General features: G+C 36.7%; 1 protein-coding gene across 7 annotated transcripts in view; it reads right to left on the bottom strand.

Moving 5' to 3' along the window:
• Positions 1-1,062: 1,062 nt before the first annotated feature.
• The window catches only part of LOC109405633 (syntaxin-binding protein 5), a 40,371-nt gene continuing 18,960 nt past the window's right edge, over positions 1,063-22,473 (bottom strand). For 2 of the 7 annotated variants that reach the window (XM_062845945.1, XM_062845950.1), the window contains 9 exons: positions 18,957-19,073; positions 18,744-18,866; positions 13,747-13,872; positions 13,491-13,685; positions 13,317-13,425; positions 12,917-13,003; positions 4,118-4,213; positions 1,870-1,994; positions 1,063-1,801 (listed from right to left, as the gene is read on the bottom strand). In XM_062845945.1, the coding sequence (XP_062701929.1) occupies positions 1,539-1,801; positions 1,870-1,994; positions 4,118-4,213; positions 12,917-13,003; positions 13,317-13,425; positions 13,491-13,685; positions 13,747-13,872; positions 18,744-18,866; positions 18,957-19,073 (1,241 nt within the window). In that variant the 3' untranslated portion in view covers positions 1,063-1,538. Of the gene's footprint in view, positions 1,802-1,869; positions 1,995-4,117; positions 4,214-12,916; positions 13,004-13,316; positions 13,426-13,490; positions 13,686-13,746; positions 13,873-18,743; positions 18,867-18,956; positions 19,074-21,463; positions 21,687-22,473 lie in introns of all 7 variants that reach the window. The other 5 variants (XM_062845949.1, XM_062845951.1, XM_062845946.1 and 2 more) reach the window with 5 other exon arrangements.

Below are 22,473 nucleotides of genomic sequence, written 5' to 3'. Positions count from 1 at the left end.
AGAATTTTGGAAATTCCCGATGGCTAGCAACAATTCCCAAGGTTTTCCCGACTTTTTCCCGGTGGTTTCGAATTCCCGAGCTTCTCCCGGTTTTCCCGAAATTCCCGACTGGGTGGCCACCCTGTTGGTACATCGAGGTCTTGAAATTAGTCTGTTATGATCAGATTTTCTTAAACATGGTTCCGCTCGAACATCAGTGTGCAGTTTGATGAAAAAGTTTTGTTTAAAACTATCCTCAAGGGTAATGAATGAAATTGCAAAAAATTGCAAGGGTAATGAATGTAATTGCAAAAAATATCTGCACAGATTCGGACACGCAGGCTCCTCCGCATGTCCGGAGTGTGCAGACTGCGACGAGACCGCGGAGCATGTGCTCTTTTAATGTCCACGTTTCGTGGAGCAAAGGTCGAGTATGCAGGAGGTATGCGGTAGAGATATCACGCCTGACAACATTGTTGAAAGGATGTGTATGGGGGCGGACAAGTGGGACTCCGTTACTTCCACGGTTTCTCGAATCGTACTTGAACTACAGAGTAAATGGCGAGCCGAACAACAGCTAGTTGAGTTGGCCCTCCTTCCCCATCCAGGAGCTTGAGTTCAACGGGTAGTCTAAGTACTAGCCAGGACCCGAGCCTCCAGGGGAGAGTGAACAACTTAAGGCGGTAGCTGGTGGAATGCTTACTATTAGAGTGTACTCATGTACGGTCCCCCCCTTCTCGAAGTCATCCCTAACGGGCGTACCGCGAAGGTAAGGAAGGGAGAGAATGAGTTTTTAGTGGGTCGATCCCCACATCACCCGAGGAACCACCTCTTGGGTATCTGTTGCAGATTTTCTCATTCTATGTATAAAAAAAAAGGGACCGAACGAATCCCGAACAGTGAGGTACCTAAAAAAGCGAGCGAGGAAGATAGGAACGAAGAAAAAAACAAAATTTAATGATGATTTCGGGTTGAGGGTGTAAGGCAGTGTCAATCTCAGTAAGAAGCAAGAAAAATTGCCGAGATTTGAAAAAAAATAAGTGTGTTAGTATACTGTGATACCTAATAAATCAAACAAAACTATTTATTATAAAAATCTTCAAATGGTTAATTTTTTTATTCCTAATGTATGTAACATATTTACAAGTACTTATCATCGAAATGGATTATTTACATCGTCTGTCATCGTAATAATGTCACACTTATTTGGATCTATTCTTTCGTCTTTTTTGTTTATCCAAAAAAGATCATTTTTAACAGTTTATAATAATAGCAGCAGCATGATCATTCTATAATATTGGAATTTCACCGTTATGCAAAATCTTACAAATTAGATTCATTACAGCATTCCAATAGCAAAATAGTGAATTATAGTATATTTCGTGGCAACACCTCAAATTGCCATGGAAGATTTTACAATCTATTATTGTTTATTCATTTCTCGATCAATAACATAACAGTGATAACATTTAAACAATTGTTGCACTAAAGCTATACTGACGCATGTATAGGACTGAAAAGACCTTTCTAAAGACTGGTAGCAGTAGATGTTACAATAATTACAGTTGGTACCACTTTTTGTCTTTGTATTTGTTCATCAATAAGTGCGCCGAACTGGAAAACTGTTGCGCTTCACTAGCCATACGTTCAGTTCTTTCCTCTAGTTGACTCAACTTGTCGCCTCGCTCCAGCATCAACTGATGTGCCCTGCTGACCTCGGACGAGGCCGAAGTTGCTCGACGGTCCAGGTCCTGCAAGTTCGCATTCGGACCCGGTATGTGCTTGGCCACTGATTTATTCGCCTTTCCGCTCGACTCGCCGACTAAAAGAGAAACAAGATATTGTAAAATGTATTTGTTTGTCGGTTTTAGGCTACAAAAGTATACTTACAAAGTTCTTCTCGATCCAAATTCCGCATACCGCCACCGAAAAGCCCTTTGAAGAAGCTCTCCTTCGGTGCTTCTGGCATTTCATGTGCCACGTACAACTCTCCAAGCATTTCATTATATTGATTGCTAAGTCGTGTAGATAAAACAAACAAATTCAAATAAATGTTATGCAAAACAAAAACTTTTTTCATTGAAAATTGTTATGTGTACTGAAGATGAATAAAATTCTGAAAAGCCAGCGTGAATCCGACATGCCAACGATCAAAACAGGAGCAAACTATTAATATCAAATCCGGATCATCAATCACACGTCTCATGTGTTAATTTTTTAATTAAAAGTAGTCTTAAGCACCCGTACCATTACCATAAATATCTGTCTTATAAGATTTTGTATTGAAGAGAGAAAGTTTCACCACATTATCTGCCGGTGGACGTATAAATGTTCCAAGTGTAAAAACAGGCAATCGAGAAAATCGCGTCCAAAGTTCGAAAACGTAATTTGTCTCAACTATGAAGTCGCCCCCTTAATGCTAGAACTAGGTAACTCGTTTTGGAAAATGCGGATAAAAATGGCTGGTTTAACTTATCCTGGGACAAAACATACTCTTTGTTGGTCTTAAAAGTTGAATTAATATGTGTTTTCGAGTTTTCAATTGACAAACTTGTGTTTATTGTGGTGTACGCTCAGATATAAACAAATTTATAGCGATTTCGTAAAACAAGTTACCTAGTTCTAGCATTAAGGGGACGAAGTATGAGTTCCGAATCGTGATCTAACATTAACCGATTTTGAATTTGATAGGGTGACAATGGGTATTATCGGCAGGTTTGTTCTCTTCGTCATGGGGGGTTTTTGTCAGCCAAAGTGCCTGAAACTTGGCCATATAATTCAGCTTAGTTGGGAAGGATTTGGGACCAACTCTGAGTTCAATAGGTTTCAAAAAAACCCCAAAGACGAAGAGAACAAAACGGCCGAGAATAGGTAATTTCCCCTATCTAATTTTTGTTTTAAAGCGGTTTTAAAGTTCCATAGGATTTCCAATGAAACGTGACGCTTATGCGTCCACTTTTTAGAATGTGACAAATCGGCGTTGCATTTTTTCAGCAATTTTCGGAACAAACTAACTATTTTTATTTCCCTATATGATATTACACCATGATACAGGCCATGGGCTGCAAAATCCAAGGCAAAATCTCAATATTGCCAAAAATGCACATGGGACAATTATGCTTCCACCGGCAGTTATGTAATCAACATCAAATATGTTTATTATTAGGACAGAAAAAAGTGGTTGAATTACTTTGCTTAGAATATCTTTAACAGAAAAAAGTTACTTTTACATGTAAAAGGGGAACCGAACATTTGGCATAACGGTCATTTATCATAAGGGAAATTTAGCACAATTGAATGTACCCTTCTTTATATGCCAAGTGTCCTTTATGCCAAATTATCATTAGGTATGCCAACTGTCCTTATGCCAAGAGACCTAATGTCGAATGACCGTATGCCAAATGGCACAGACCCATGTAAAAAATTACACTAGATAAGTTACTAGACAGATATTTATACTCAGGGGTAAGTTTGGCATAATGAGCACCCTGCATATGTCTCTATGAATTTTCAAATATTGAATTCAATGAATCAATGACGAAAGGTTAAACAAAAAAAACGTTTATCGTTTAAAATAAAACAAAATGCGAGAATTTGTCGTGTACTGGTTAAACCTTAACCAGCTGACATAAAATCAGATTTCGGGAATCCAAATAATAACGTATATTGGGTGTCTTTGAAGTTTTCTGATATAACCTGGACGAATAACATTTTGCAAATATCTATATATTTATTTTGTTGAAAAATGAACTGCAATGTTGCAATTTAACTTTTGTCGGAATTCCAACGATTAGCTTTTGTCGGTTAAGGTTCAAATAAGAACTATACGAGAGATTATAAATTGAAATTCCACATTATTTATGCATGATTTTCTAGTTTTGGTGGCAAAATGCTTAAGCTGCTTATTATGTACTGTCTACCCCTAAGTTAGAATTCTACCCACTTCTCGGCACTATGTGACTAATTATCCGGTCTATGTTATTAAAGGGTGCTATAATATGCAGTTTATAGGGTGAAACAGAGCAGATCACAGATATCAGATGAAGATTTTCGCCTGGCGAAAGTGAAGGTTCTACACAGCTACCACCGTTAAGTTAAAATCCACGAGGGGAATGAGTACTCGAAAAATAAATCTCACCAAAACTCCTGGCAGACTGTAAACTTCTGTAATTCGGTGGGTGTTACCAAGTACAGTCCATGTCCCTTGTTACTAAAGCTGAAAGTTTTCGATATGCTAGATGAAAGTAGAAAGAAGGTGAAATATTAGTTCTTTTATTATCTGTTTCACTGACGGCAACGAGTTGTCATTTATCTGACGTCTGTTTTTTTTTTAACAAAAGAATGTTGCTTTAATTCATCTCGGAGAAAACTTACAGTATTGGACAATCTATAAACATAACTATTTTTCATTCAACTGGCTATAAGTTTTAGAATTGACGATATTGCAAAGGATATTATTATTATATATTTAAGACACGTGTTTTCCGTTTCCTCAGAACAAGCCTTTTTGGTTGCATTTGGCTACTAAAACTCAGCGCAATTGGTTGTCTATAGGATATTCCGAAAAAAAAATGTGAAATTTCGCAAAGTATTCCGACGCTTGTAAAAAAGGTAAACAGAAGGCATTTTAGTTTTAACCTAGGTTTTAACCATTAAAGGATTCAAAATAATAACACAATTTTGCTGTTACGGCGAAAATAGGACATATCACAAGCGTCGGGTCACTTCGCAGTCATTCAAAAATTTGTTTTTTGTCTAACCGTGTCACAGGCTTTTACACATGTCAATCACAGACAAACAGACGTAACACTCTAATAATTCCCATCGTACTTCGATTTAACGATCCTTTTCAAAATTTGATAGTTGGCCAACTACCCCCCTGTGGCGTTCACATCGTTTTTGTTCGAGTTTGACGTTTGCTCACTACCGCCACCTAGTTGATGGTCGGCCAAACTTAGTCATTTTAGCATTGGGCGAATATGTTTCCGTGACTATGATTTGAATCGAAAAATGTTCGAAGTGTTACGTCTGTTTGTCTGTGTGTCAATTGTCGTTGATTTCATGTGTTTCAATTGGTCATTGAGATTTTTTAGTTAATAACAGTGGCAGTGTTCATGGAACACAATGCTGCGAGATAGGCTTTGTCCCACTTGGGACGCTATATTTCTAAAAAAAAAATTGGTTGTAAGAACTTAAAGGAGGTACAAGTTGTATGAAAAATTGCGTTAAAACAGATAGGTACGTTATTCAATACTGTCAGTTTTTGTTAACCTTTCAGGACACGCGCCATCAAGCAACCAAAACTACACCGCGCTCGCGCTGTGTACGACGAGAGAGGCTTTTTGACAGTGTTGTACTTTTTACAACAGCGCGCGTCCTGAAGGGTTAACATGAAATCCTGCTGAAACCAGCCTAACTTAGTTGTTTACATCCAATGATTTTTCTGTTTTATCCAGTGTTGCAAAAATTCAATTCATTCATTTGAACACTAACCAACCAATCTGTTCAGTCATTTTTCCTTCTAGTTATGTTCAAAACGATTTCATTCAATCACAGCACCTATCAAATGAGAAGCGAATCCTTGTCAATTGAATAAATTGTCACTCGAATGAGTAGCTTGGCACGAAACACGAAAAACCCCGAAAATTTCGCCAGACTGAAAAAATGTCGAATGTCGGGTCAAAGTCGGGTCAATTTTTATCGAATGTTGGGCCACTGTTGGATCAACATCGATCAACTATTGGGTCTATGTTGGGTTTGGTGGCCAAAATAAAAATAGGTGAATGATAGGTTGATGTCGGGTTTGACGTCATCAATGATTGTAAAAGCTTTGAACCTACAACACCACATATTTATGCTTCCTAGCTGGGGCTCAATTGGGTTTTTAAATTTCGAAATGTATTGACTTTTTGATTTTATATACCTAGAAGAGCACCTTCTTCTGAGCCACTATGATTTTTTTCAGATTTTTAGAACTTCATTTCGATACATAAAATGAATAACAAAGAGATTTTAAAAAATCACCTTTTGACAGCTGGGCAACTGCCCAGTACAAAATGCGACGAGGGGTGATTCGACAAATCGCTCCCATACAAACTTCAAACCGATTTTTAAATAGGTTCCCGGGCACCAAAATTCATGTAAATTTGGATTTCGGCTCACTTTGACATGCAGATTCAAAATATGGTATTATCTCAACACCCCTAAAGAAGCCAAATTGGCTTGACTGAGGCTGGAGCTGATGTCAATGAATTAACTACATCGGCTGTTTTCCTACTCTCCGCATCGACCAATGTGGCGCTAGCTTCTATGCGCGAAAAATCGCTAAAAATAAATCGAAAAAATATTGTATGGCGAATAGCATCTAAAGGCAAATTTATCGAAGTGGAATACATTATTCGAAAAAATATTTGGTAGTGGTTGTGCACAATGGTGACTACTATTAAGCCTACCAAATATTTTTTCAGTAAAAGCTTTCTATTTCAAGTAATTCAAGATTAGATACTTTTCACCATACAAAATAAAATGGATTTACTCCTGCTGATCAACTGTGGCTGCGCGCAAAGCGGGTAGTCCATTGAATGATCAGAGGCTAGTCAATTGATATTCCGATGGTAAAGCATTGTCCAGTTAGAATCCGGACGCAGATAATCACTTATATCTCAGAGGTGGAATAACAAACAGAAAAGGTGAAGCCCTCAAAACAAAGATAATTTACTGTAGTTTCCTGGAAAAATATCATTAAAATTATTTAATTTAATTTTTAATACATTTTCTCATTTTTTCCGTGATTACTTCCTTAAAAATCTGCACAATGGTAGTAAATTTTAACATCAACCCATTCGGCGGATTTGTTTAACAATTAGGTCATCTCTGTAGTGTCCTGAGACCCTCTACCAATCAGATTAGGATTCCAAAGAAACTTTGCCAAATATTTCTCTTCTTGCGAAATTAAGGGCTATTCAGTGAATTCCAAAGAAGCGAAATTTGAGTGTTTTTTCGTTTATAAACACTATCCAACAGTGATGACACCACTACACATCTCAGGCTGTCGTGATAGCTCACCAAATTAGCTCAAACCTCTACAGATCCCTTGTGGGTATTTTTGAAAAGCAGCACGCGATTCTTGAGGTTATCATCTTTGTACACATTTGGTGTCAAAATCGTGATGTGAGAAAACGATGTCCAGAGCTCGAACTTCCTGGCAAATCTTGGAATTCCAAGCAGATTTATCCATGAACATAAACTTCAATCTTCCTTGGGCACTTCCTCATGGCATGGTTAACAACATCTGTGCACATCACACATAATGGTTATGGAGACATTAACATTTTTCGCGACTGTCGTACCTGACCACGCTTAATTTTGAGCGTGTTTGTGCAAGATTTTTTTCCTTCACTTGTCTTCAATCTGAAATAACTTTTCACTCGTAGCAAGAAAATCGATGAAATTTTCACCATCAATAGAGGACTTGTTTATGATCAGACTGCTGTAAAAAAAATATGATTATGATCATTGAGAGCGTCACAATAAATTAACCTTTGCGTCCGGATTCTAACTGGACAATGCTTTAAATGGAAAAATGATCTAGTGCCTAAATTGATCTAGTGCCTAAATTGGTAAAAGTGACGTCTTCAATTGGCCAAATTGATCCGCCGCATATAATTATGTCCATTGTAACATGTCACAAAATGCAAATTCTTTCGGAAAAAAAAATTGTTGAAGTGGAAAACACTAAAAAATAAAATAGATAGGGGAACCTACGTATTTTCCACAGTTTTGTTCACTTCGTCATGTTTTTTGTTAAACCTGTTGTACTCAAAGTTTGCATCAAGTCTTTCCCATCTAAAAAGAATTTTACAACCAAGTTTCAGGCAATTAGGCCAATAAAAAAAACATGACTAAGTAAACAAACCTGATAATAATACCCAATGTCATCCTATACATAGTGGACGGATTTGCACATTTTTATATTTATCTGTAACATGATTGAGCTGCAATTGGACTTTGATTTTTATTAAAATTGATAATATTGTCGCGCTTATCTTTTATTAGAGTCCTGCGGCGGTCGTACGCTCGCAAGGCATACCGCCGCATCCGCATGACAGTCGCAAGGCAAAGCAAAAGAAAAAGTGTTCCCGCCAAAAACAAAACCATGTGGGTTTTGCGAAGTGACAGATGTTTTTGAATGTATTTGTGACGAACGGCAAGAGTGGCTCAGTGGAATGAGTGTTCTTGCTGTCAAACCCCATATAATGGAATTATATACTTTCAAATCTGGTGACGCTGTTATGATTAGTGACTGTCGCGTTTATATCAGAAACCAGAGACAGATAATCGCCATATTCTGATTACTCTTGAGAGGCATAATATAACTTGGTGCAGAATAGTCCGATCCTTTCCAAATTTTGTCCAGTGATACACAATTAGTTGAACAATTTGCAGTGATGCACTTTTCGATAAGTTACAGCTAATCAGACATTTTTTGAAAAGTGAAAATTTTGCCTGTCCCGATCATTTTGTCTATCCCCTTTATATGTCAAAAAACAAAAAAAAAAAACATTTTAAACAATACTTTGTGATTAATAACCTAGTTCGTATGAAATTGACATAAAACAACAAACTGTTTGCTTGAAAACTATTGTTAAATATGTAGCACTTTCGCTAAGGATTGAAAAAAAGTGACGCACTAGATTTATAATTTTTTGATTTTTTTTCTGCCGTTTATTGTTAATCAAAATGTGAACTTTTTTTCAATTGGGATGTTAAAAGTAAATTTAAATATGGTTTAAACAAACAATTGACAATTACGCGTCAAATATGATACCTTCACGGTATTTCATTTACCCCACCGATGATAATAGCACAGAGAAACAGACGCAACTCTTAGAACAAATTTCATTGAAAAACATCGTCATCAAAACACAACCGCCTAATGCTAAACGTACTGTGCTTGGCCGGGCAACCACTAGGTGGCAGTAGTGAGCAAACGTCAAACAGGAGCAAAAGCGACGTTAGCGCAGCGAGTAGTCAATCGACCTTCTACCGAAAATTTGAATCAACCGTTATAAAGGTTGGAAAGCGAGCGGAATGTGACATCTGTTTTTCTGTGATAACACAGCGTAACAATAATTAACTTTTGGTCTGACTCAAGAACAAACTTATGTGTCTCTGACAGATTTTGGGCCGCTGAATCCGAATCCGGGCTCAGATTTGCTCCAGCACGTCAACATTTTGAGCTATACCTCAATTTACAGGGCAAAATATGCGATTTTGGGCTTTTTTTACTGCAAGCCATTAAGCATGGACATATTTTTTTTAAGCCAGCATATTTTGCCGTATAAAATGAGGTATAGCTCAAAATTGTGACGTGCTGGAGCAAATCAGATTCGGATTCAGCGGCCCGGAATCTGTCTGAGACATATAAGTTTGCTCTTGAGACAAAAAAATGTTGCGCTGTGTAATAGGTTAAGAAAATGGTGTAGCCATCATACCCTTAACACTCGACCAAAAAGTTAATATGCACAAATATGAAAAAAGTATGTACACACTCAGATTCAATTTCGCTGTTCGGTAATTATTTTGCTAGAAAAATTCGGTAAAGTGGAAAAACTACCATTTATCAGTAAAGATTATTTATTTTACAATATTTCGGTAATTTTGTTACCGATTCGTTTGTAATTTGATACTGTGACAGCGTTTTCTGTCAAAAAATTTACAGTACGCACTGTGAAATCGGATTTTTACCGTATACTGTAAGAAATACTACCGAAAAAGTTTGTGAACCATTCCCCACTTAACCGAAATTCCGTAAAGTTGCTAGTGACGTTTGCGAAATGTCAAACTTGTGATGTGTTACATTTTTATGCCGGTTTCAAAAGTTCGAAGTTATAGTGGCCTCCAAAAATCTAGTTTAGTGATTATGGTGAACAGAACATCACATATGCTGGAATTTGGTATTAGTATTCATCATACATAATTTTTACCTGGCCTTCCCCATTTAAATAATCAACATTCCGTTTCAGGCTGTCCGCTGTTTACATGATTCAATGGATGGAAACTCGCGTCGCGTTCAAGCTACGGATCAATGCCGAGAAGAAAATAGTGAAGTTGATATAATTTGCTTTTAAAAATGAACAAATTTATTTAAAAAATCGTAAATAAAAATCCAATGAGCCTTCGCTTGTATCTTTCATTCTTAGAAGTACCGAAAATCTGTAAACATCCAAATGAAAACAATAAATTACCGAAATCCTACGGTAATTCTTCAACTCACATTACCGGAGAAATTCGGTAATGGGGCACGAACGGTGAAGTACTAGATTTGTAGTAATGAGCTGAGTTTTAGTATGGTGAGAAGGTCAATTCTCCGTTTCTGCAATGAAATGGTGCAAAAAGCGTGGGTATTATGATTCCTTGCCAAATTTGATGCTGTTTGAGCAAAACTTTGGGCAATAGTGTTGTCGTTTTCTCCATTTCTTGCAACATAAACAATATAGTTATCCAAAGTTTTGCTCAAACATCATCAAATTAGCCAAGGAATCATAATACCCACGCTTTTTACACCATTTCATTGCAGAAACGGAGAATTGACCTTCTCACCATACTAAAATTCAGCTCATTACTACAAATCTAGTACTACACCGAACGTGCCCCAATGCGACAGCCTTTTGAAAACATCATTTACCGGATGTTCGGTAGTCGTTTTACTTACCGAACGGATTACCGAACGTTCTGCTATTGAGAATTCGGTAAAAAAATTACCGTATACTGTAAAAAAAAAATCTAAGTCTGCAGCATCAAGCATTTCGTGGATGATCAAATCCATGTGTTTGAAATAACGATTTTAAAATGCACCTGAACGAGCTCTCATTTCACCTTAAGGACAAACGTCATGAAATCCCGCTTCAACAGTGCATCAAAACTTCAAACGCACAAATCTCAAGAAGCCAGCTTCACACAAGAGTGCATTTCATTATTCTGTTCTTGCTCACTCGTAATAAGCTTAAAATAAGAAGATCAGGTGCACTGGTTTTGTTGACGAAGAGATTTGTGCCCTCGAAATCGTGAGTAGGTGCCAATGTCGGCCATTGTGGCGGTCATTTTGGGATTCTAACAAGTCTGTCCTTAACATCCGAACCCGAACGCTTTTTCCCTCACAAAAACTTGTGTGCGCAAGGGTGTCCCTGACTAAATCACCGGCACTGTTGAGGCACAGTACAAAGCATTTTTTTTAATACACTACACTGAAATAATTCTAAGAGCCTATTTTATCAGACACTGCACATACATTGTACCCGTAGTCTGACACGTTCACATCAAATGAATCGTTATACGTATCATATCATAAACAGTTCCGATTCAAAAGCCTTCTAATAAAACTCAATGACACTTGCGCATATCGGAGTTATATGCACATAACACGATCGATACATTAGCTGTGCATATAACTTTGGCCGCGTTGAAAAGCAACATTGGCAGATAAAGTGGAATACGTTTTGCAGAATTTCGCAATTCCTCTAAGTGAGCTTCGTGGTCGTCCGGCTAGCGGCGTCGGTCATTTAGTCGTTGTGAGTTCGATTCCCGCTCCAGCCTAGGAAGACTTTTTTTTCAAAATGTGAAGGATATTATTGGATTTCCATATGCATTGGCGCACCCAGCGCACATGATAGAAGCAAAATGCAATACATATAACAGTATAATGGCGATCTGAGAGTCATACCACATGCGTCGCATATAACTCTCACTTCCCATTTTCAATCCACGATTAGATTCATATGATATTCCAATAGTGCAATAATATAGGACTGACATATAACGATGATTGGGGGAGTTGGCTCAGAGTACACCGTCTTCTACCCAAAAGTTACACAGACTGAACAATAACTAACATGAGACAACGGACAACACACGAAACACCCAGTGGTCCAGTGAAGAATGTTTTGTTTGACGAAAAAGGGGAATCGAACAAATATTCCGAGGCTTACGAAACGCCTAGACGACTGACGCCGCTAACCACACGGCCACGAATCATACATTTTTCGAGCTGAGTATTGCACAACGGCGTCTTCTCCCATACCATCCGGGTCGTCGCTGGACGGAGATAAAGATGTATCACCGCTACTGTAGCTGTTCATCATCGAATATTACAGAAAAAGTATGAAAACAAAGCCTGACTAAGAAGAAAACCCACTTACAAAAGAAGTCGTCTGGGACTTGGAAGTAAGTAAGAAGCTAACGATGGAGATAATAATATGACGAGGTGTACCTCCTACCATATAGTAATCAGAAATCAATATCAAGTTAAAATTTCATTTGCAACATGTAACACTTGAACATTTTGTCCACTTTTATATGAATGGGCATTGCCGCAGTGCAACGGAAAGACAAACGAACCGATTCCATTGACAACTGTACTCGATAGCTATGAAAGCAATCGTGGAACGGATGGTGGCCCAATGCCATCCGGCAAAAAATAGACAATTCAGAAATTGTTGGACAATTATAGCCAAAATTTAATTGATCCAAAGATGTTGGTTTTTTAACGTGTGTTGGTAGGTACAAAGAAGTTGTGGAACACACCGTAAAAGGGCAGCATTGGCATGTTCTGTACAAAGTTGATTTAAAGAGTGAAAACAAGTGCCGTTATTGACTTATGTTTGGCAAATGTTCACTCACAATGTTAGGAGGAAATTGTATTGTAGCTAATATTGTATACATACTCTCAAATTCTAATATGATTAATGAATTGACTGTTTAACATGACGTGTAACTAGTTACGATGCGCTTAAAATTTCAAAAATAATATTTATATAGTTTACCCTAAAGGCTCTGATGAACAAAATGTTTGAATTGCTAGTAAAAACTTATGATACAAACAAGAAACCTTCTATAGAAACAATTTCGCGAAGTTTTGAGAACTCTTCAAAACACTTACAGATTTGTGTCTTCATTGACAATCAACTGCTGTCCCCAGATGGACAGCATAGGATCGATTATTCCCTGTTTACATTTGGTTTGAAAACTGTAGGAAAGTAAACATGAACACAAATGGTCAATCGTCACATCATGACTTTTTCTATGAAATGTTATGTAATATGTTTAACATGGAGATTGCAAACGCTTCAAAATTTATCAGCATTATGCAACAGTACGGGTATGTATGCCGCATAAGCATGTAAAACAATTTATTAGTTTCGAATAAGAACAAAAACCTACTTCTGTAATATTTTTAGATCGTCAATATGTTTAACAAAGTAGAAGTATGTCATAAAAAATGATGCAAACATTAAATTTTTTTAAAGTGTTATTTTGTTAGGGTGTACATGTGAACTTACCTCAACTCCGATAATGGGAGGAAATCTATATCAAGCAATAGCTTTAAACTTGGCAGGGTAAACACAAGCAAGTGTCCATTGGATGCGTAGCAAATTAAACACACGCTGTCTGTAAATATGTAACATAGAATGTTAATTAATATGAGCCAGATTGCCTACTTATTGACGGCACACCTTTCATGCTGATAATCTCGGCCTTCACCACAAAGTCCGTTTCCACGATGTTTTTCTTGTACACACAATTTTGACTTGGAAGAGCGAACACGCCTGCCTGCTTTTCGCTGGCAATCACTATGAATTGACGATCACAAAGCGTACTATCCGGATTTGTGGGACTCATCTTATTGGCGGTCTGTTTGGTAGGGGTTTCTACAAAATAGGAACAAAAAAAGTTAGATTTATAGCAGTATGTTTCTACAACGTGGTATACTATCACGTTTTTCTTTGCCTTCTTTGCCATCATCTTTCCAGGATTCGAACGCATACGGTATCAGTGCGCCATTGCAGTCCAACAAGGACATTGACAGAACGGATCCCTTCAGTCGGAATACTGGACCTGTGAGAAAGAATAAAAGAGTGGAACTTTAGCGATATCAATTCAATGAAAATGTTTAGAATATTCCAATACAGATTTAATTTTACTTTTAAGTTCACATATTAAAATTCCCAAAATAAGATGTGCATATTACGAAAATACTCAGAACTCTCAATGCCGATGCCGATTCCACAATAAAAAAAAAGTCAAAGATCCCTGGCCAAGTTCGCAGGGGTTGACGGTATTAAAGTGAAGGAATTTCATTTTGATTATTGTAATGCAGTGTTCTTTAGTGAAACATTAACATGTTTGTTTACAAAATGTTGATGTGGTCTTGATATCACCTTTTTAACACTTTAATGCGCCTCCAACGGTTCATCACGAACCGGCTGCTGCAGATGGAGTATGGCTGATCATATGCATCAGACATGCTCGATAAGCACGGAGGAACCGCCGGGGTTCATTAGAGTCTATTCCCAAGCAATAGTTCCAAGTCGGTTGGATTTGAGAAGGTTTTGATGATCGTTACAAATCCTAATAAAAGCATTATAGGATTTGTGACAGGTTTTGGAACCTTTTACAGCCAGCTGACTTCAAAATGTTGTTTGGGCTCTATTTCCCACGTTTCTCGGTTGATTTTGATTAGTAATTTATTGATGTCATAGTCGCTTTTTCGAATTTTTACAATGTTAGTTGGTCATATTTTCTTTAAATAAAGCAATTGAAATCGACCGAAGTACTAATAGTGGAAAGGAGATTTGCAGCACTTAATTGTGCTGATAGATTCGAAGCTGACGTGCGAACATTTAAACGCATTGTTGACGTCAATGCGTTCAACGTGACATTTTGGACAAAAACGGACTGCTTTTAATAACTGAACAACGTTATTTGTGTATGACTAGGTTGACATTTCTAGGCCACGCTTGAAAAATGACATGGTTTATCTAGGTAGGACCGATAGGACAATTGAACGAACTTGAATATGTTTCATAGTATTTGTAGTGGGATGAATACATAATAGACAAGCAATCTTTATTATTTTAAAATTTTATTGCAATCAACTGACCAACTTGGCGTACATATTTTTGTTTATCTCTTAGATGGTAGTATGACACCAACAAAAAATATCAGAAGTTCAGTCACATGTTTCTGTGGGTTTTGGACCGATGATAACTTAAGGACACAACAGATGAACACAGAGAAGTAGAAAACGATTAGCGAAATCAAGAAAACAATTTGACCCAGGATTGACTATATTTTAACATACGGGGTTCGATTGATTCGATGAAAAAAAAACAACAAACATACGACAACTGACTTAACGAGGAGAAATACGTATTGAACGGAACCGTACCACAAAATCAAACAAGAAGACAAACACAAATTGTGTGACCATAACACTACATGGGCAAATGCTGACTGACTGACCAATTGAAAACTTTTCAATCTTCTACCGTAACTTTTTGAGTCAGTGTGCAACAGTGTCTTAATGGATATCATTTACCGCGTACGGCTGGCAAACTGCTTCTGAAAGATTACGTACTCTTTTCTATCTTCGGGTCTAGTGTAGAGGTTTCAACTCTATTCAGAGTGCAGCTAGAAACCTAGCAAAAATAAAAAATAAAAAAAATATGCGAAGAGATAAAACTGCCGTACTGTGCTCAAGACACAATAATTTATACAACACATGTATGATAACAGTAAGATGAAAGTAACACTATGACGAACATTTTAATGATTTAGAAGACATAAACCGTTCCAGGTTTCTAGGAAATGGGCCGAGAATTTTCTGCGTGGCAAGATAAGCGTAACTAGGTCATAGCTCTTCTAGGGGGGCAAAGCCATGTCTATATAGATTTTTTTTTATTCTAAAACGATACTCTTCGCCTGCCCCGTAACGTGGGTAGATCACCTTAGAATGGTGCGTTGCGCTGTAAGATCTACCACCGCATCAAATTTCAATCTTGTTAATGTTTTCATGCCTAAAGTGGCCGATCAGTGGTGAGCAGACATTCCAGGATCGAGATTTGATGTGCTTTTTTAATGTTTTGTTGCTAATCCACATTTTATTTCAGGAGTAATCAGGTAAATGTTTTGTTTATAAATGCTTATTAATCATAATTATGATTGTTTTTCAAACAAATGTATAACAGAACATACACATAACACACACTGACATACATTGCATATACATATCTCATGATATATTGGGAAAGGGAGGGACCATCAGGGCACCCGATTGAAACGATTTGGACAGGAGCTTAGAACTGCCTCCTCCTTGTTGTTAACATTTCGTGGATTGAGGGCGGGCTCTTCGACCCCATCTATTGGGAGTATTCTGTCAATCGAGGGCTTGGTTTTGCAGTTTGCAGTGTTCGTGAGCAGTTTCTTCTGGAAGGAGATTCTTTTCCCCTGACGCGGGTTTCGCGCATGTGTCTCTGCTTGCGGGTCCGCACAACCCTGTTTGGCCCTTCATACAGGAGAATGACTGACCACTAACAACAGCACAATCTTGATCAAATCGCTTTTCAGATTATTCCAGTGCTATAGGCAGCTGCCTTGCTACAATAGATGGTAGAACAATATCATCATTACCATCTAAAACAGCGATTCCCAAAGTGGGCGAAATCGCCCCCTTGGGGGCGAAAACGACATCAAAGGGGGCGAAAATTTTAAAATTAGAAATTAGGGGGCGAAAAATCAATCAAGGGGGCGATTTTCCACAAATCATTTTGTTTAGATCTTGGTCACGAATGCCAGTTTATTTGGTAAAATGTCTTTAATAAAATATAATAATAATTATTTTATTTAGAGTGGTTTTGGTTATTTTTTGACAGTTTTGGTCTTTTGGTCAAAAGGGTGTTTTGTTATAAGAATTGTCTGAAACTTGGTCGAACGAATAACTCAGCTCGATTGGGAAACATTTGATTTCAATTTGGGATTCAATAGGCTTAATGTATCACCCCATAACGAATAGAACACAGTTACCAAAAAATACAATAAGTTTCCCTTCAAAGAGTTTTATTAATTTTCAGAAATAATTATTTTGAAAATCAAATCTCAACTCAAATGCAACTATTTCGGAGAAATATTGATTATTTGGTTATGTGCTTTTTCTAAGTCATCAGTCATTAAGTGAAAGCTCATCAGTTCTCTTATGAAATAACAAATAGTTTTTTTTAACACAGCAATGCATTCTTTAGTTGTGAATAACTTGAAAATGTCACAATACTCGAATACATATTTGAAATTTTAACATTTATGTAAAAAGTAAACATCTTACACTTTTTGTTATCTGGTATTTACAATATATTATTTAAATATATATATTTAAGTAAGGATGACACAAATTTCGATTTTCTCTTATATCAACCCCCCCCCCCCCCCTCGAAAAATTTTGGTCGGAATCGGACATTTTGAGGGGGGATACAAATAAATTATAAAAGAATTTATTTTTTTTAATGAAATTAGAGCCGTCGAGAAAATGTCCTTACAAAACCGTCATGACTTTGCCTAATTGTTTGGTCAATTTTGCATCATTATTTATCAGCCTCCCCCTTGACGAGTCAGTGAGTAAAGTGACAAAAGAAGAAAATGAGATTTGCTGCAGCCTAATTAAAGAAATAATACTTGTTGATGATCACATGTTTGCAACAATATGATTATGTATCAAATCTTCATGTTTCATGAAATAAGAAACTTATCTGTTCTTGATTTGTCTCAGGGTGTTAATTCAAAACGCGTTCTTAAGGCTTTCATATATTTCAAGATATAGGAAAGCTCAGAAAGTATTTTGAACTTAACAGAGTTTTTCAAACTTCCTGTATTCTAAGATTTTCTGAGAGAATTTTAAACAAAATTTGGGATTTAATCATTTTGTTTCAGATTTCTATGCATAGGAAAGGCTTCTTTGATTTTACAAATATCTCGTTTTTCGTAGATCACATTACGCCTGCATATTTAGTCAAATTGATGCTTGAAAGGTTTTTGTTTATATTTATTACGGAATCATCTAATTTTCGGTTAAGTTTCAATCTTCGTCAAACTTTTGGAATTTCTGTGAGAAAACCAAGACGTCTTACAAAGCTGAATCCTTAAATCCCACTGTCAATCTTTCTTCTTCGATTTTTGAAAATAATTGTATTTAGAAGTCTCATTCCCTTAAAATTCTCCAAAAATATGATTCTGAATGTTATTTATTCAGGATTTTATAATATAAATTCAAGCTGGAAGCTGAATGAAAATATAATAAAATTTGTTTGTGCGTCAAAACATTTTCAAAAAATTAAAAAAAAAAATACAGTGAAAATAAGAAGGTTTTGTTATAGTAACCTACAAGATAGACAGAATTTGTAGATTTTAATGCAATTCCAAAAAATTCGAATCTTATTTCAAAAAATGCAAACTTAGGGGGGCGAAAATATTTTTCAACAGCTTCAAGGGGGCGATTGCTCCGACAAGTTTGGGAACCATTGATCTAAAACGATACTCTTCGCCTGACACATCATTCCTGATATGCTGCAAATATTAATGATGACAAGAAAATACCAGAAGTAATTTTGGTATTTCCAGGATGCTTTTCAATACTGGCTGTGCAAGCACTAGAATAGAATAGAATAAAACGATACTCTTCGCCTGAATTGCGTGATTTTTTTCCTCCCCTTCTGGCCACTCCTTATTTACGCCAATGACTCTTCTAGAATGTCGGCTTTGAATACAAGTTTGGGACTGCCCATGAATCACGTACACCATTTTTTCGAATCTTGGACCCACCTCACCCCCTTGTAGAACTTTGTCTATACAAAAATTTAGGAATATGTATAAGAGCTAGTATTTGGTTAGACCCCAAACCCGACGAAATATAACTAGTAACGATGGTATCTAAAGGTTACCTGCCAAAGCAGCTTGAACAGCTTCTGATTTCCTAGCTTCTTGGTCCGGTATATTCAATGATACTGTTAGTACCGCTCCTAAGCTAGTACCCAGCCACATCGTAGGAAGTGCTAATGATGGGTCTATTACCAGAAACGAAAAGAAAATAGTGTGAATAAAAAGAACAATTGTAGTTTAGTTGCTAAATCAAAATTACTGAAAAAACTACTTACCACTTTTCTTAATATAACTATCGGCAAATGCCAAACAAGTCACAGCCTCCGTGCTAGCATTTTCTAAACTTGACATGGACGACGATCTCGACCTAGAGAAAGAATTGTCCAATTTGTCTGCAAAAAAAAAATAAAAAGATAAAATGCATTATTCTATGATGGTATACCTGTCTTGCTATATATTATCACATGGGAAAACACGTACATAAATTAAGCAACCCAAAATAAGCGATGGAAATGTTTACAATAGCCTAGAATGAAGGAAACAATGATAATGCTTGAACTTATCTAATAGATATTAAAGAACAAATTTAGTTAAATTAGTCTTTCAACGAACTAAGCCGGACAGTTTTACATATAACGGAAAACATATTAGATAAACTTAAAAACTAATTTTAATACCATTTTGTATAAGTTTTGTTGTTGCCGAAGGTTGAAGCTAAACTCATTCCAATATATTACTTACTTACGAAAAGGAATTTATTAGTCAAAACATAATGAAATCTATTAGCCATCATGATGAACGTTCTTTTCTATGGAAAGAACAATGGAAAGTTGAAGGAATGAGCTACAATGCTTGTGATTTAGTGAGTACATCATTAATACAATATCGATAACGATGTAAATGACGAGTGAGCAATTATTATATTATATTATATTATATTATTATTATAGTACACAATCAGTGAAGTACTAGATTTGTAGTAATGAGCTGAATTTTTGTATGGTGAGAAGGTACATTCTCCGTTTCTGAAATAAAATGGTGCAAAAAGCGTGGGTATAATGTTTGAGCAAAACCTTGGTAACTGTGATGCTGTTTTCTCCTGTTCTTGCAACTCAAACAATGATAATAAATCCAGCTCATTACTACAAATCTAGTATTACACCGAATTTTCCCCATTGCCTGATAAGAAATTTATAAATGTAGAATAGGGTAGCCCACACTTATATGAAACACAAAGATTTTGAAAAATACCAAGTCTTATCTCCTAAATCAGTTGTTTTGGACTCCCAGAAGCTACGTTCAAAATTTAAACAAAATCGGTCAAGCCTAAGGGCTCTCAACAAGCTTGAAGTTTGTATGGGGAAACGTGGCCAAATGGATGCAGAAATCTTGAGTTTTCGATTTTTGCAGCTAGGTGGCACTGTAATCGTTTAAACATATGCCAAACATCTTTGTCGAAAACCGCAAAGTGATCCAACGCCTGGTGATAAAGTTATACCCTAGGTAAAGTGAGGCGAAACTTTATTAAGTGAAAAGAAAATCGGGTTAAGTACTGTTCCAGCTCCTTTTAATTACACTAATAATTTTATTTCGTATTGTATTTATTGTATTTCGACCTCAACTGTAAGGTGGTCTTCAGTGTCTTGTACTTGACTCGACTCAAGTACAAGATACCGAAGACGACCTTACAGTTGAGGTCGAAATACGTATCTGTCAAAGGATGCAAATTATTAGTGGAATTAAAAGGAACTGCAACAGTACTTAAACCGATTTTCTTTTTACTTACAGGTATTCCACTAACAAGCCCAGGTGCATCATCATCATCGAAACTTGATTGTTGTATTTCCAGTACATGTAAAGCAATAATATCAATAATGAAACCTCAACATTCCGCCTCACTTTGCCTAGGGTACACCTTTTATCACAGCCGTCGGATCACTCTGCGGTCTTCGACAAAGTTTTTGGCATATAGTAATCTACTAGAATATCAAACGGTTAATTATTAAACGCTTACAGCGCCACCTAGTGGAAAAAATTGGAGACTTAGGGTCTGTGTCAATTGGCGAATTAAAATTAATTTTCACTTAAACTTGACAGTTCGATAATTATTTCCTTAGGAAAACTGTCAAGTTTGAGTGTTGAACTGTCAAATTTAAGTAAAAATTAATTTTAATTCACCAAATGACACAGACCCTTAATGTTTCTACGTTCAAAATTTGAGCAAAATCAGTCAAGCCTAAGGGGGCGCTCAACAGGCTTGAAGTTTGTATGGGAAAACTTAGCCAAATGTAAAGTTTTCCCATACAAACTTCAAGCCTGTTGAGCGCCCCTTAGGCTTGACAGATTTTGCTCAAATTTTGAACGTAGAAACATTAAGTCTCCAATTTTTTCCACTAGGTGGCGCTGTAAGCGTTTAATAATTAACCGTTTGATATTCTTTTAGATGATATTCTTGTAGATGTTTTTCATGTAAGTGTGGACCACACTAATGTAGACATATTAAAGATTATCATGAACTAGTCAGTTTGGTCGTGAATTATTTGTCAAAAATTGTGTAAAAGTTTGAATATTAATATTATATGATGCGTTTCTACAGTTTAATTGTATCAATTCCCAGAATTACTGATGAATATGTAATTTCTAGGAAAAATAAAGACATTTATAAATAATAGAGAATAAATCAAGTGCACAGTCAAGCGGGAAAAACATGTTTGAACGTAAACATCAACAAAAAATATATATTTAAATTGTTGTGCAATGTGTATAACTAATGATAGCATACCTTGGGATCTAGATTTCCTAACGGTGTCTGACGCACCGGTTATTGTCGAAGAACTTCCCGTTCCTGTTTTTTTACTAGGGCTTCCGGCACTGGTTATACTCATCCCTCGTTCTTGCAGCGAAGAAGGCATAGAAGAGTTTACGGAGTTGGGAGTAGTGGCACAACTAGTTGCTCCATTGCTGCCACCAGTGACTACAGTACTAGAGCCGCACAAACCATTTATCTACATAGGTACGTTCCAAATATAAGAAAGAGTGTTGCTTCTATTGATGGCCTGAATTTTCTCTGAATGTCCAGTACAAAGCACATGGTGTCTGATCGCAACAATGTAGATTGAATTCTTCTTAATAATTTGACCTTTTCAATACTTTACAGGCTCATATAGACAAAGCGGTAAAAACCCTCGCGTTCAGCAAGCCCATGCTGACGAATTAAAGAGACGAACCAGCCAAGGGCTGAAAGTCTCTTTAATAAAGACAAATCAATCAATCAACCATTTGATTCTCAGTGAGTAGATCCAGGAACTTTAAGTAATGGAAATTTCCTTAAGTTTCTTGGAGATGGAGTAATAATATGCCACACAATATAAGAACGCAAAGAAGTTCATCAAACACTGAGCTGAGAAGCATACTTTGCCCCAGTGGGGACGTTACGCAAAGAAGACAGAAGGAGAATTTTAAAATAAATTACCTTAAGCTTAAGGCTTTACCTTTACGGGGCGTCATCAGAATCATCAATCATTGCTCTCAAACTTTGAAGATGCAAATCTCGAGTTCTACTGCATAAAATGGGCTTAAAAATTGTTCGTTTGTAAGCTTACATGTGATGAACAATCGACTAAGTTTTCAGTTAGATTAGTCCACTGTCAAAGTTTGAAGAGTAATGATGATGACAGAAACGGAAGATAGCGAATTCAATGTCCCGTATCACCTTGAACTTGTTTTTCTATGAAAACAAGCGATAGACTCTATGCCTCATGCCTGCTGTTCAATACCCTCTAAGAAGGCGTT

The sequence above is a fragment of the Aedes albopictus genome, chromosome 1 (assembly GCF_035046485.1).
Source record: "Aedes albopictus strain Foshan chromosome 1, AalbF5, whole genome shotgun sequence".
Taxonomy (NCBI): domain Eukaryota; kingdom Metazoa; phylum Arthropoda; class Insecta; order Diptera; family Culicidae; genus Aedes; species Aedes albopictus.
Note: the sequence above shows the minus strand (reverse complement) of the source record. Positions and strands in the feature narration are given on the sequence as shown.